Source organism: Antrostomus carolinensis, unplaced genomic scaffold, assembly GCF_000700745.2.
Source record: "Antrostomus carolinensis isolate BGI_N321 unplaced genomic scaffold, ASM70074v2 scaffold4896, whole genome shotgun sequence".
In the NCBI taxonomy this organism is placed as follows: domain Eukaryota; kingdom Metazoa; phylum Chordata; class Aves; order Caprimulgiformes; family Caprimulgidae; genus Antrostomus; species Antrostomus carolinensis.
In genome coordinates, this window is record NW_010321027.1 from 18596 (window position 1) to 35632 (window position 17037).

General features: G+C 36.3%; 1 protein-coding gene across 1 annotated transcript in view; it reads right to left on the reverse strand.

Annotated features, from left to right (window-relative positions):
- The window catches only part of SLX4IP (SLX4 interacting protein), a gene marked incomplete at its 5' end in the record, with an annotated part of 18445 nt that extends 4114 nt beyond the window's left edge, over positions 1-14331 (reverse strand). The window contains 2 exons of the mRNA XM_010169765.1: positions 11354-11442; positions 14179-14331. Coding sequence (XP_010168067.1) covers positions 11354-11442; positions 14179-14331 — 242 coding nt within the window. The remainder of the gene's footprint in view (positions 1-11353; positions 11443-14178) is intronic.
- Positions 14332-17037: the final 2706 nt, after the last annotated feature.

Here is a 17037-nt window from a genome sequence, read left to right on the forward strand (position 1 = left end):
CAGAAGCATTTGGGTTTTCCTTATTCTGCTTTATGGTAAAGCTCATTCTACTAAATCTCCTTCATTCCTCAGCTGAGGACACCAACATGGCACACTGGGACAGGATTGCCAGACTAAGGCAGTTCTTGTAGCTGTGGTAAACAATGGGTGGAAAGTAGCACTTTGTCCAAAATCCAGAGGAGGATTAGGGACAGTTCCTGTCCACACGTCCTCACTATTACAGATAAGTGAGAAACCTCAGTTCTAACTTGCATCTGATTACAAACACTGTCTGACTGTTGCCTGGAGTGTACCGGCGTGCCAGGGTGTGAAGAGCAGACCCTGGAGAGAGGCAAAGATGATGAAGCCATGTCACTTGTGAGTTGAGTCAGACTGGAGTTAATGGTCCAGAGATGAAGAGCTAACACATTTCCTCACTACGCCATCATCAACTTTTTATTTTGTTTTGAAATTACTTATCACATAAAGCAGTGACAGAAAAGGGTTAAGGCGTTAAAAAAAAAATTAAAAATCAAAATGATTTATATGTGAAACACTTCTGAACATGCCCTCTAAGTACAGTAGATTTTCCCCTTGGAACCACACCCTGTAAGTGCTGTATTTTGAGAGCTGAACAATTAACATAAGGCATATGAGTCAGTCTTTGAAAGACTCTGTGGGAACCAGAGAGCCTTTTGCTATTAGGAGTGATGTAAACTCCCTAAGGCTGGAATAAGTCCACAATAGAAGGCAGAGAGAGTCATAAATAACAACAATGGGCACTCCATATACTACTAAGATGCTCAGACATTATTGGCGATACTTCCTTTATTTTCTTTATTAGACTTAATAATTTTAGTTAATTAAAAAAAAAATCAAAACACTGTCTGTTTTGGGAATACTATTTATTTCCTATGGGAACTTCAGGACTTGTTAAAGAAAGAAAAAAAGCTAATCTGCTCTCATCCTGTCTAGTAATCCCAAATTCCTTTTAGGCAGTGAAATAATTAAAGAAAAATATTCCAGGCATAAAAAAGAGGACAGCAGAAGCAGACATCGTATAAAAAATGACACCACGACAGAGAAAAACGTCAAAGCACCGCCAGACTTGTGACTTGACTCTGAAAGAGCTGCAGGGAGTGGGATTGCTGCGAACAAATTAAAACCACATTTCTTGGCAAATTGTTAAAGACAGACATATTTACATTTGTATAGAGACTGGGTGGGCACAAAAGATTAAAATGCTTCTTTAGCCCTTGAACTGCCAAGTTCTATTAGAAATATGTGCTCTTAAAATCCTAGGGTAAGCTCACTCATGTTTGTCACTAAAACTCAGCAAAGAATGGCCCGAAGAAATGAAGCTTACCAAGTCTGCTCTACCTGCTCGTAACAGTGGCCCCTCAAAACCTGATTTTAAGATCCTTAGTACTTATCTAAAGACATGTCTAGGACAAAAACTTTATTAAGACCTACCAAGAAACATGACTGTTAGGCACAAAATATACTTGCTTTAAGGCTTATCAAATTGAACATTCATTCTTTTACTATCTTACTCAACTTACTATCTCACTCAAAATGAAAAAGAAAGCCTCAAAAAATCTAAAAGTGGTGACTGCCATCTCTGGGACAGCTGAATTCAGCAATACAGCATTAAATACCTGTAAAAGAACTTACTCATGGATGTGTACTTGTGAAGAATCTTTACAACTCATCATCCTGAAGAAGAGTTAAAGGTTTGGCCTTTTCAGCCTGACAATAATACTCATACAAATATTGATTTTTTTTTTATTTTTTAAATTTTTTTCAGTCTAGGGTTTGGGATGCTGGGCGGAAAGAAAAATTTCCAATGTGAACAATGCTGCCCCCTTTCCTGTCTCTCCTTTGCTTTCATACTTTCTAGTTGTCTCTTACTATGCTCAGGGTAACAGTTGTACATGCTTATGTACCAATAAAGTAACACCAAGGAATAATTAAATTTCATGTCTGGTTAACAACAAAAACCCCCCACAATAAAAACCACACATTGTTTGTGAAATGCATTTATCAATGTGGTCCAACTTGCTCATCAAAAAATACTTAATAGAAAACATCAGTGGGTTCAACAAATCAAATTTAGTATCAGAGTGCCATATGGGAGGGGACTCTTGAAAAGAATAATGTAGAAAAAGCAATGAAATAAAGTATTATGCCAGGCATAGACAAGTGAATAACATCAAAATTAGTGAAAGGACTCAGAAACAGTTATTTAGGGGAGGTTGCAATTGCATGATTCCTCGTAATGTCACTCTAAGCAGTATCACGAGCTCAGCCATCTAAGATAAACTTTAGGTCTCAGAGCTGTTCTAACAGATGACTGGCAGATCAGAGAGGTCATACAGGGCTCTTTCCAATCTGATAAACAGAAAAGGGCCCCTAAAGCAAGTGAAGAGGCTTGTCAGTGAATGACAAATCAGATACTATCACCTAACTGATGGAAAATTGACAGAGACAGGACTTTAGGTCTAGTCTTCTGCCCTCTCCCATCTCAAATGATGGAAAAGCTTCCCACAATTTCACAATGCAAATTTTTCAGCTTTTCCAATGTAGTGATGCATCTGTCCTAGCAATTCTACTTATGAACTCCCACCACATCATAAAACATCCACAGAAGTTTTCCAAGTAGAGAAATGGATACTGTTCTCAAACTGAAATACAGTTCCTTGATTGGACTTGTGGAATATTGCTCTACATTTTAAAATTAACTGTCCTGCTCTGTATGTCAGTAAGTTCCAGTAAAAAATATTAAGGATTATTTCACGTTACACATGGGAGAACTGATTTTTCATTTTAAATAGGCATTTTTAAGGAATGCTGATGGGTTTAAAAAATACATTCTTTTTAAGATTGAAATTGGAGAAACAACCAGAGAAAACTGCATCTCTCTGGTGAGGAGAAGAACTATATGACCTACCCGTGGCCTATCACAGAAAGCAAAATAACTCCTGGATCAGTAGAGTCTTCATTATCTACTACCAAAATTCATTTTGATTTGACATCATAGAACTTAACTATTAATTTTTCGCTTGTCAAGAATCCCTGTGGTCTGTACTATTTAGTCCAAGAGTTGTCTCAATCTGTTAGCAGCCCCTGTGATACACATTCCACTTTCTCAAAATACAAGGTGTGAATCCAAGTTTCTCACTCGATACATAAGTCCTGGCAATTTCAAACACTCCAAAGGTCCCCAAAGCATCATCAGGTTAGCTTAAAGCATATGACTTCTATGAGGAAAATGCCACCTTACTTGTTTGGAATTTAACATATTTTACATATAGCAGCAATCCCAGACTATTCTGAATGTAGGAAATTCAGAGTTCTCTAGATTTGCATTTGAACCATACCTCCAACACGCTTGCTAGATAATAGAAAAGAGAAAAATTCCCAATAAGCTGCAAAAGGCATAAAACAAATAAAATGTGATACTTCACAAAAAACCCTGAAGTTGCAGGGGGGTCTTTTTAAGTCGATATCCACCTGTAACAAATAGCAAGAACATACAAAACACTTTCTAAAGCCACAGACGGTGCTCCTGAAACAAACGATTTATTTACATACCGAGCAGCACGTGATACATGCTGTGTGTATTTGCTTGAAGGCAAAAAGCATTAAAATTAATGTTAAGTAATTGAGCTATTAATCACTCTGATTTTATGCACTGATGCTACAAGACTCAGATTCTATCTTCACAGACAGTGTCCACTGATAAGAAATAGAGGAAAAGACGATAGCTTTTCAACCAAAATAATTTCTCTCAATGACACTGAAGAAAAATGTAAAGTGTATTAATGCTGATTTCTTTTTTTAAATAGAAAATCAATGTTGTAAAAGCATGCATCTTTAGCTAGATTTTCCTATAAATTTTAAGGTTCCTGCCTCCAGTAGTGATGAAAGAGGACGTGCATGCAAGAAATACATGGTTTATACTTCACGGACTTTTTTATAAAACAAGAAGATAGCAAATTTACGTGAAGCTCAACCCCTTTCCCCAACTTAACAAAACATGAGGGAAAGAATCTACTACTCAAGTGTCACGTGAGTATCTGGAAAAGCAAGACACTCCTGTACACCTGTACTACAGCTTTTAAAAGTCTGCCATGAGGATCCCCTTATCTGCCTACCAAATCTAAATAGGTATCAGAGTCAACCAGTACAGATGTCTAAACAGCTATCAGTAATACTCAAGTAGACTTCGTATTTATCCTTCCAGATATAGCATGGGTTATATGACATAACAGAATACTACTTATAGTTCATGATGTATACAACAACATGATTCAAATACTCAAAACTTCAATTCTTAGAGAAAAAAAAATCTGGAAAAGAATGCATTCATTTTTAAAAAACAACAGGTCTCTATACAATTACAATAGTGTTTAACAACTTTAGGAGATCTTGGCAAGAATAACTAATACTCTTGATCTTGCTGGTTATACAGAAGTAAAGTATGTAAAACAGGCAGAAATGCACAGCCTAGGAGACTTACTGTTCAACAATTTAGTCAATATTTTAGCTTTGTTTCCAAAACAAACTTCATCAACACCACCCCCAAAGCCCCCAAGATTTCTGAGCTCACATTGGGGATCTGTCTCTCCAGATAATTTCTAATAATTACAAATTGCTCAAAAATTCTTCCATGAACTTTACCATCATAAATTTCAGCTTACTCTTCAGTCAAGTTATTAGTCATAACAGATTTCTGCTGAAGGCTGAGAAATGAATTGCTCTTTAAAACAATCTAAAAAAATCCAAACCATCAAATATTCTTTGCCCAACAGGAACGTAGAGAATTATTATAAAAAACCTGAAGTAATTTAAACCTTTCAAATTCCTAGAGACATACAAATCTTGCAGATGCACAGAAGCCAAATAAAACCTGTAGCTCACTGTAGCTTTAAACATTATCACCGCCAGCCTTCCACCCTGCACCTTTGCTGGAGGTGCCCTTCCTCTTAACATCTGCAGAAAGGAAAGAACATAATTCAGTGCAAAGTACAGAATCTTAGCTCAAATCCACAGTAACCACCAGCATAAGCTGTGACAGCAAAAGAGTGAGAGGGGAGAGGAAAATGAGGGAGGTGAAAGGATGATGACAGATGATAATATCTTAAATAACCACAAGGCTTTGACAAATGAGATCTTGTGAATGCTGCTAAGTAGTTACATGTACATCAACTCGAGCACTCATATAAGAAGCAACTACCAAAATCAGTAAAAGATTACTCAATTTGTCCCTACTTTTTGAAGATTGCTTCATATGGAAATCATTTTATGTGCTTAATCATTTATACTGCAGTTACAGGACCTTTTGCATTTCTGCTATCCTTCATCTGGATTTCGTACAATGAGAGGTACATAATCTTTTATTGAAGATGTATTCAACTTACTGGCTTTAAGACAATTTAAGCATCACTTTTTATTTAATTTCATTTATACTCTTAGTATTCTGTCTGCTTTTGAAATAAATAATGCTACAGAACAAAAATTTTCAAATCAGTTCCTTGTAGCAGTATCTTGACCTCTTTCCAGAGATAATACAATTAATTCACTCAGCAGTATGCACAAACACTGTAATTGTTCTTTTCAGTAAAAATACTGTACAGATAATTTTCAATTACAGTCCTAATTGCCCCTCTACCCATCTCTGTGAGGTTTCTCTGAAATTCTCCACAGTCTTCTCCAGTCCTGACTAAATGAAATAATTGTGTCAGATTTAATTTCATCATTTGTCCACTTCTCTGGATCATTTAATCTAACAAACAGCAGACAGCTATTAGACTTTTGCCATGCAGAAAATAAATCAGTCAGTTTGTAAGCTATAAGAAGAAACTAAGACAAGTTCAGACAAATCTCACTGAGGCAATTCACAGCATTACCACTCACAGGTATCCTCCCTCCTCTTCTGCAGGAGGTTCCTACCCCCTCTGTAGGGTTGGCAGAAGGGAGCACAAACACATGCTCCAGCTGCTCCCACCCTTGATTCAATACACTAGCTAAAAAACCAGGGGAGTTTGGTTTGCATGAATCCATAAGACTGTGATATGCAGCAAGATGAGATGCAGGCACACAGCCCTTTTGGCAAAGTCTGCTATAGGAGGAGTAATCTCCAAGGCGAAGAGGCAGACAGCTGGGACAAAAGGGAGTATTGTAAAACTGCTGAAGCGTTCTTCTTTATGACCAAGTCAAAGATGTTAGTATCGTTACTTTGTGATGTAGTTTTTCTCAGAGAGAGCAGTCTTATGATTCAAGCTAATTTAAAGCTACCCTGACATTTAAAGGGAAATCTCACCCTTACCCAACACATGGTCCTGCCAAGTCTCTGTATCAACACTAGCGTTTATGCAGCCACGCAGTGAGAGTCAGACCCAAGTGATCCAGCTGAAAGCTAAGAATGCAAACAACAAAAAAACCCAAACCAAAAAATCCGACTTGTTTTCCGAGAGATCAATTAATTGATCCCAGCTCCACACATGCCAGTACTGACAGACACTGAGAACAAGAATGTATGGCTAAGAGAAGGCAGGAACACATGCTTCAGTATCATCAGTCTTGCAAACAAGCACATTACCTGAAACACATGAAAACTATATTTTATGAAATTTAAAAAAGGATAATGAAGTTGAAAACCATCAAAACCAAGACAAATATTACAACAAAAGCAACATGAACATGTGTTTTGGATGTTACTTCCAAAATGGTGTAACTATCAGCTGCAACCTAAACGAGTGGTCCTGCTCTATTCATCCAAATCCTGGCTGTGTGCTGATGAGTTGGTTCAGTGAACTGACACGATGGAAAACTAATCCTCCAATTAAAAAAAAAACCAAACCAGAGAAACTTCACAAACAAATAATTTTCTGCTGGATCAAGTCAATGAACTAATTCATTCTCAACTGAAGAATCACTTGGTCCACTCTGGTAACCAGAAAGGAAAGGAATATGTAGCTGGAACTAGAGGGGATGTGGACTGACCTTTTCAGTAGTAGCCCACCATTACAGCAGTTTAACTGTGATATTTATATATTTATATATATACACACACACACACAGACACACAGTTCCATGCCAAGATTAGCACTTACACAGTGTGAATTGTGTAACTGCATTTCAGTTTCCTTCTTCCCCTATCCAATCTGGTATCACTTAACAATAAAATAGTCTTTAAAGTATTTAAGATAACAAAATTCCACATAAAGTCTTCTACTAATCTTTACAAATTGAAAAAGGTTTTCATTTTACCTTCCAATGGGCACACTATTCCAGCAGCACATACTCTAATGTTAAAAAGCCTCTTGTTAATTACAGCTAAGTGTACATGTTTTCATGCAAGAACCAGAAGCCTCTTCCTCACATAATCAAAATCCGAGCAAATCATGTCATTTATGCTCTTAGGAATTTTAAGAAAGAGAATTCTCTAATGTACCTCAAGTATGTCACAATGACACAATTTATAAAATCAAACATGTATAAAGAAGATGAAATAGTGTGCTTTTATTTCTCTGTTGGGGATTTAAAAAGCACTGGGCATATCTTTAGCACTTCCCTTCTCCTTGTGTACCTAGGAGGGGTTTTTTTGTTTGGTTGGTTTTTTAAGAGTCATATTCTGTTTGGAAAAGAATCTTTACTTTTGTTTAATAGTCTCTGCAACTTAACAAGGTTCAGTCAGTCGAAACCCTGAGATCTTTTTAATCAAGACAGGATCTCCTACTCCCCACTTTCTTTTCTGATTTCATGTGAATGGTAATTTCATATTTCCACTTTAATATCATAATTAGCTTAACCTTCTTCATGCTTTTCCTACAACTGCTTCCTCTCTTAGATTCTACTATAAAGCCAAAGTGGTTATCAATGAATACTCCATTGTTAGCACATTTTCAAATGCCCACAAGCCTCCAATAAGCCTTCCACCCATTTCCATTTCCACTCTTTCTTCAGATAACCCAGTTCCAATTTTCCATTTTAGCTCTCTACATAATAATCATCAAGAAAATGTCGTCATTGACAAAGGTGACTAATCTCTCCAGAGCTTTTATATATTTCCCTGGGTTTCCTCTTTTGCCACGTTCCCAAAACTGTCTTCTTTTACAAGATAAAACTATTCAAGATTACAAACTCAGTTTGGCAAAACAGGAAACAATGGTTTTATGTTTAAACTTAAAATTAACCAGCCAGGCTATTCTTCCATCTTTTCCTTAAGACTTCCAGTTTGCCTATGTATTTTCAATAACTTGCTGTATGGTTTCTTTAATAGAGATTTCCCTTCTTCCAAAATGATTATTACTGCCTGCAGCCTGATTTTTAGCTATGACCACAGGAATACCTATTTCTAAATAGATTTTAGAAAACAGAAAATTACTATCAATTTTATTTGAGCTCTACTACTTAGAAGTGCTCTCAAACGTTTTATTATTTTAAGCTTAAAGCCAACTTGACAGAGGCTGCCTAAGCCACTTTTTCCTTGTTCTTACAAGATGCATCACAGAAAGCTTCAAATTGCTTCTCTTGGTAATTGATGCTAAGGTTTGTGCTTCTGAATATCTCATAAGCAATCTAATTATGATCTTTCCTAAGATGTGTCACAGACTCACAGAATGGTGGGGGTTAGAAGGGACCTCAGGAGATCATCTAGTCCAACCCCCCTGCCAAAGCAGGTTCCTTACACCAGGTTGCACAGGAAAGCGTCCAGGCGGGTTTTGAACATCTCCAGAGATGGAGACTCCACAACCTCTCTGGGCAGCCTGTCCCAGGGCTCTGGTGCCCTCACAGTAAACATGTTTTTCCTTAAGTTTGTGTGGAGCTTCTGGTGCTCTAATTTGTGCCTGTTGCCCCTTGTGCTGTCACCAGCCACCACCAAAAAGAGTCCGGCCCCATCCATTTGGCCCCTGCACTTCAGATATTTATAGACATTGATCAGATCCCCTCTCAGTCTGCTCTTCTCCAGGCTGAAGAGTCCCAGCTCTCTCAGCCCCTCCTCATACGGGAAATGCTCCAGGCCCCTCATCATCTTTGTGGTCCTAATTCTTATGTAGGACATAGGAATTTCATTTCAAGGGCTACATCTCTTGAAACTCTTGATTTAATCCCAGTCTATTTCAGAGATACAGAGAACAGCCTAAAAGGCAGTGAAAATGCAAAGAATAAAGTGCTGAAGATAGGTGAAGAAAGAGAGTTGCAGTGAGTGGGAGAAATGTGTCTGTATCAGGTTGACATAAAACTGGTTCTGAGTAAAGGGAAAGCAAGGCACTGAGCCTGCATTGAGGACTTGTCTTGATACAGCTGAGGAATGAAAGCTTGACCCAAACCATAAGACACCATAAAAGCAGTTAATAAATAAAAAAAAAGATTGTTCAGTCTTGACTAAGTCAATTGCATTGCCACTAAGCAACACTGAAAAGTGACAAAGTCTCCATTAACATATAGTCAACCACTTTTATAAAACACAGATAGTCCCTCAAAACCAAGGCTGTGAGCTGATTAAACATTTAAAAGAACTTGCATGCAATATTATGAAATTACTCAAACCCAAACAACATAGATGAAAACAAAACATATGCCTCATTTTTAGCCCATGACAGAATACACTGGAGTATATCAACGGAAAGGTCTTCTGGGTGGTCTTTTGTAGTCTAGTTTAGAGGTCAAGCATGCTCACTGCTAAATTAGATAGAGAAAAGTACACACACAAAGTGCAGATCCTTAGCCTTCACTTCTGGAGTGACAAAAACTTGAAATTACCTCTCAGTGGCAATCAAACACTCCCTCAGTTTGGCAAAGTACTGAACTAGAGTGCAGGACAAATTCAGTAGTAAGGTGCTATACAAATCCTGGATCAACAAAACAGTCTGGAGTGGACCCTTTAAGTTAGAGTGGCAAGAATCAAAAAAATACTCCAAAATATCTGCGGAGGGTCTGTTCACAACTTGTTAGCTCTTCAAATCAGGAAGGATGGCTTAGGGATAACTTTATCTTATTCTCTCCTACCAACATACTACATTGAGCGTTCCAGCCAGTCCTACGCACATGTTATTGCATCTGTAAGTAAAGCAAACTCCCAAGACTTTATTATTGATTAGATTATGATCCCACTAAGAGATTCTTCTTTTAACATAAAAATATTTAAACCCCTTTTTAAAAAAACAAGGCATTTCCATAGATCAAGAGCTAACTTTGAAATAGTTAAGCTAAAGTCCGTAACACTATATTTTTCATTTGCCTTCTTCTTACTAGATAGAATCATGTGAAGCTAACTAAAGAAAACTTCTCATCTTTTATTTTATGGAAAGATTAAAAATAACAATGAGGGGAACTGGATATCTCTTGAGAGATAGGGAAACAAGAAAAAAAATTTACAAATATTATTTCTAAGTCAAAATGCAAAGCCAGGATTTACTACTTAAACCATCTGAATAGCCTTCAAGACAATACCAAGAAAATAGTAATTTTCAAAATAGCAGTAAAACAGTTAGATTTTTTTTTCTGAGAGAGAAAAACATTTGCTTGATCCTTTGACATTTAAGGATACTTACCAATCTAGGAATCAAGATAATAAAACCTGCATTTAGTATAATAAATACAAACACCCTGCTTGATATTAAAAAAATACTAAGTTGAATGAGTAGAAGAAAAAACTTTTTTTCAAGGGTCAAATATACTTTAATACATCTAAGATGAACTACTAAAATTTACAGAGACCTCGGCGTGTAATTCTGACTCCTACTGTGAGCACAGAAGAGAGTGCCGGCCATACAGCAGGCCACCTGGGCCAGTGTGAGCACTCCTGAGACTATCAGCAGTTAACCGCAGCATAAAATTCATAAGCCTTTGACCCTGATAAAGCCTTCGGGATGAAATATTTAAGTAGAATTGTTTATGGTATTTAATGCCTTTTTCTCCATAAATGTTTGGGGATTTTTTTTTTACCATTGGAGTTGTTTTGCAGAACAAGTGCTGAGAAAACAATACAGAAACATATAGACATTAAAAACTTCTCCATTATAATTTTGGAAAGTAAAATGTTAAAAGGATAAAATATAAAGGAAACAAAGATCCTTAAATCAAGGTGCTAAAATCATACCTAGTTTTCTAAATACATGGTCTTTTTCTCTGAGCCCTATACGGCTCAGAAAACGCTGAGCTTCCAAAAATTCCCATTTTTATCTGCCTGAGACTCATTTCAGGATGTTCTTTTGAATACTTTGGCCCAACTGTTAGCGTGACTCTTTCTGGTTCCAAGATGACAGTCACAAATATGTGTATAACTACATCTATATGTAAACCATCTTACTATCTTACCACTCTAAAATAAACCAGAAAATTTATAGAACAGTTTTATACATACCAATACATCATTTTCACATGTCCAAGCACTTGGATCACATTCAAGTTTACTGACACAAACTATAAATCTGTCTGGAAACACACGTAGCTCTATATAAAAATAATTGAAAAGAAGATTACAAAAATTACAACCATATTCAAAACCACACAATAATGACAACATAGATACATGTTATTTTACTAAACAAAATAATTTATTTTTTAAATTGCACGCTAACTCACTTCATACATCCCACTAGTTTCTTACCTACTCTCTTCAACACCCCATCCCTCGTTTTGTTTTGCTTTTTTAAACCATTAAAAAAAAAATCAGTAAGTCAGAGTAAGTTTAGTTCCCAAGAGTATATAGTCATGGCTGCAAATTAGTCCATCTGCATCCCTGGACAAATATACCAGACAGAATCAACAAACAAACCACTTAACGATGATTTCTTTTGTGCTATTCTGATGATGAGTCTTTTCATCACAAAAGCTGTAAATTATGTTTGTAAGACAGCAGAAAATATCCAATCAGGACTTGGCATAAAAACTCTGCATAGGCTAAGTGTTTACAACTCTGACTAGAGTGATTTTTTAAGTCATTAAACAAATTGGTTAACTACTACCAAATTATATATTTTATTCAAGATCACATGGTTTGTTATGAACACAACAAAGTTTTTATTTACAAAGGATTAAAAATTTAAGGGTTCCCAGGTGAGAACAGACCAAAGCTTTATTCAGTATTTAGCAATGCTATGAAAAGAGCATAGCTGGATATTTTGTTATTTTCTATATCAGATAATTTCCAGACTACTATTCTCATATTTTCAGCTCAAATTTTTTTGTTTTTAATTTTTGGTTTGGTTTTATAAAAAGAGAGTAACTAATTTTTAAATTTTGTTATATTTTAAAAAAATAAGCTGTAACACCCTATTTTCTGGGCCAAGAAAGACAAGGCATACAGAAAAAAACCAAGAGGTTGACCTGATAGGTTTGGGTTTTTTTTTTTTTGGTAGAATATCTCCTCCCAATGAATTGAGTGTAGGCATGATACGCACAATTTGCCAGTGACAATCAGGTCATCCCTTTGGGTGACTGTCTCTCTACAAGGTACTGCTTCTTCACCAACAGCACATCTCCATTAGGATCTGACAAACCCTCTGACTGCACACTAGCAGCGACTTTTTGAGAGTCATTACAATAAAAGATGGGGATGTTGAAACAGATGATCTTGCAATTGTCATTGGTTGAAAAAGTGTACACACAGACCTCAGCTGCACCTATTTTGGCACAACAGCTTGATAAGCTACTATCACTTGATAATGATTATGAGTCTTTCATAATCCTTTCAGAGATATCAATTCTGTTAGCAAAACTGCATCCAAGGAAGTACTCATGCTGTTCCTTATGTCCAGACTATTCTTTCTCTACTTGTATCCTCGAGACCTGAAAAGCCACCTGCAGAGTTCTAGTACAACAGCTTTCAAACTGCGAGCAGTCTACGGACAACTTCCAAATGGGCTGCAAAAGAAAAGCTGGACAGTTGTTGTAAGGACTGAAGTTGTTAAGTGTGGTTCCAATAACAGCCTCTTGGGTAACTTTATTGAACGAGCATCACCAATGGAAGTATGCAAGATTCTTCTTCTATGAGGCTCAATGCTTTTTGTTTGTGAAGTACTAAGTGTATCTTACAGAAAGGAAACATTGACGCCAAATTTTTATTTTTTTTAATTTTTTTTAGGGTATGTGCTTATTATGCTATTTATTGGGAGTGAAACCCAGCAAAATGAAGTTCCTTTCTTGTCAAGAACTTCACGTGGATGCAAAGTTTTGACTGCAGCATCGGAGCCTCTCTTTTTTGGCAGCACTAGTAGGGCAAGTTCATTCCAGTTAGACATTTTTATTGTTACATTTTTTAACAATCTCACGTGCTGGCTAACAAAATGGAAGTATCTTTAGGTATTGATGCTTAAAAACCCATCAAATTTAGTACACAGAAGGCAAGGTTGAGAAACCATTGCAGACACACTGCTATTCTATTCTAACTATTCTTCCAAGGGGCTGGCAGAACAAGTTTGATCAAATATTTAAAATTAGCACCCCAATCTCTTCAACCCATAGGGACTTAGAAAACAACTAGTTTGCATTTGAAGAGATTTACATATTTAAGAATATAATGAATACCTATTAAAAAAATATTTTAAAATATTCATTCAAGTATTCAGTATTTTTAAGGGCACCTAATGGATTTATTTTGGCTTTTTTAAATATGAAAAGCTCAACACAAAGGGCAGTGATCTTTATAGCTCCTTTTTATTTCTGTTGGCAGGACAAGATTGATATCACTTCCTTACAGAGCATCTTGGCTTGAAAAAACATTAAAAAAATATCTGGTCTAATGACATCACCTACGTAAAGATTTTATAGCATTGAGGTGAATGAAAGTCTTTTCTTGCATACACTTGTACTGTACAGTTGATGTCACAAGACACTCAAGTAATAATGAAGTGATTCATACTGCAACCTCTGGTTGATTCACCCTGCAGAGACTCAGTAAAATGCTGAGTCTCATCATACTTACAGAATTTGGTGTGGCTTAGCTGATTACCCTGGGGCAAGGCATACACAAACTTAAAACTAAATTTAAAAAAAAAAAATCCACCATATGTTAAGAAAACTACTCTTTTTTTTAGCAAACATCCTCTGGAAAAAAAACAAAATCAAGTTCTGAAAGAAATTTTGAGTAAGTAGACCAAAATCTGACAAAGTATTAGTTTATTTTCCTTTTTTTAACTCCCAAAAATGCAAAATTCTAAGTAACACTATAAGAAACTGATTTCTTACCATGATAATGTTTCCCTGCAGCACAACGGAGATTAACCCATCTCTTCATAAAGTAGGCAGTGATGTGAAAACCGTTGGCTGCAACATAAAAAAAAAGGGATAATAATAAGTGTAAGGGTATCTTGGGTATTCTGGTCTCAAAGCATTGCACATCTGCAAAGACAGGATTGAGAGAAAGCAGCAGCAGCAGCTCAGGAATACAAAAGAAAATGTAACTTTAAAGGAATATTTTTAAAAAGAAACTGCTCATACTGAAGCCTCAAGAAATTAGTATCTGAACCAGGGAAAAAAAAATCTAAACAAATTACTAACCACCAAGTTCTGGTATCTAACCACAGAAATAAATTTAAATAATTTAATTGATCAGAGATATCATCTGCTTAATAGTGTCAGGGTCACTATTCCAATAACCTAGAGTTCTATTCACTTTGATGTTTTCATACACATTTCTACAAGAACACTACAAATGATCAGTTACATCACTGCCTTCTATAGAAAGGTGACATACTGAAAAGCTGATAGAAAAAATACTGGCTATAAAAAAAACCCCACGAACATACATGAAAGGTCTTAATTATTTGTGATTTCATTGAATTAATTGAGAAATGGTTATATTCAAACTCCTCAGTATCTACAAGTAGGCAGCTAGCCTGGCTGACCCAGCAGATACCTGTAACACAGACACACAGAGGCTTTTTCAGATTCTGTTCCTGAGAACGACAGAAATCCTTGTGAACCAGGAGCGTAAGAAAAGAACAGAAAGGATTAGATTACGACAAAGAGACTATTAGGCTACGACTAAGGAAATCAGCTTTTACTTTTGTTCTACTTCAATTCCCAAATGACCCCAAGTAAATCAGTTAGGACTTGATTCATACAGATATTTAGCAACATAACTCCCACTGAAATTAAAAGAAGTTAGCGTCTGTGACTCCTCCTCCATAGTCTCTCTGTACATCTCACAAAAATGAGTGTGCAAAAGAGGGCATTTCCCCTAAATCTGAAGGGTTCTGCAAGAATTAAATTATTGCTGCTTCCAAGACAGTCAGATACCCTAGGTGCAATTACCACAGCAAAGTCAGAAAATCAAGTACTACTGCTGTTCTTCTAATCTAAGCATTTACAAAGAAGTAAGGAAAGCTTGTTTGTTCCAGTCTCAATCTCTACTGAGTAAATGCCAAGGCATGCCCTATTTCTAAGTATAAGCCCCAAAATGCACGTCCTCTTCTGTACATTTTACAACTCTCCTACTTGTACAAGATCTCCTGGAGCTCTCCATCAAGTGCTGTTCAGCATCACCTCTCATTAAGAACTGCAGTTATTGATCATAATTAATCCCTTTGAAATTTATCAACCATCTTTTTTCCTTCCCCTCAGGAAGATACCTAAAAATTTCACTTCCCTTTTGAGATCAAGTCAAGATGTGACAAGTTGAACCATCCCTTAAAAATGATGAGTGCTAAGGAAAAATTTGGATGTAATCCACCAGCTTTATTAACTGTATTTTTACGAGCACAATTAAAGAAAATTACTTTTAGCTATTTCCAGTTTGGCATTCACAATTCTTTGGCATTGTTAGTAGGGTTAGCCAAATCAAGGATTTTTCCCTGAATATAAATAATTTATTAGTGTGATAATAGCATCTTCCATGTGACCTCCGTAACACTGAAAATGTAACATTCCTAAAAGTATGACTATGCAAACAAATCTTCAATCAGAGAGTAAATATTAAAAGAGTCTTTCCACCTCTGTTTGTCTGGGATATTTCAAATGTTAAGTATTTAAATAAATTTGATTGACTAATGGCCTGAACAAAGTTTCAAATTCCTCTTAAAGGCCCATGATTCAGCTAGCTACTGTTCTCTGCAACAGAACACCTACCTCAAATCTAACAAAATAAATAACTAAGAGATGATCAAGACACCTCTATACTATTTTTGCAGTGTTGTCTCAAGTCTGAAAGTCTTATAAAGCCTTCACAAGGAGTTGCACCTGAACCCGTCTCAACCTAGAGGGGCTAACAATAGAACTAAAAATAGAAAAGAATTTTAGTTCCCATTACTATTTCCTACTTGGCTTTGCTGAAAATGCCTGAACAGATGATTTGCTGTTACTTATCGCTAACTGGGAGAAAAATTTCAGATGCCTTACATTCAAGCTACCCATATTTTGAAAGTATCACACAGCTATGCTCATCAAATGTTTTGAAACCCTCTTGTATGTGACATCTGATCTAATCCATAGTCAGAGAGAGTTTGAAAAACTTCCCTAATTTTAGAGTTTCCCGAGTTACTGTAGAACTATTAAAAATGTGATAACCTATTTCTGCTTCCTTCGAGAGAAATATTATCAAATTAAAAATTCTGCTTCATGAAATAAGAAACTATAAAATAAGCCTTGCAAGAAAACCTTATCTGACAACCTCATGCCCCTTGCAGCTTTTTAAACTTTCTACACAATTACTCAGCATGACTTGTCCAGACTTGTCCACCATCCACTACTCCAGACTTGTCCACCATCGATGCTGTTTATATACTACATACACTGATGTTGGCTTTGGGCAAGCTGTGGATTGTGCTCCAAGGAAGATGGCCAGTGTACACTCAAGCAAGGACCAAAAGCTGCTGTTCAGATCTGGAAGGATGGATCAAATGATATATACCAAATGACCCAGAATTAACTCCTTTTAAGCACAGCATAGAAGTTTTACCCTTGAGCTGCAAACACTGTTTTGCAGCCAGTAATATAAAGAGAAATTTCACTGATCTTAGTGAAATTACTGAAATTAGAAAGATCTTAGTGCTTGATCTTAGGCTCAGCAAACTCACTCGGCTCAATCTTCAATTTCCTCTTCATCAT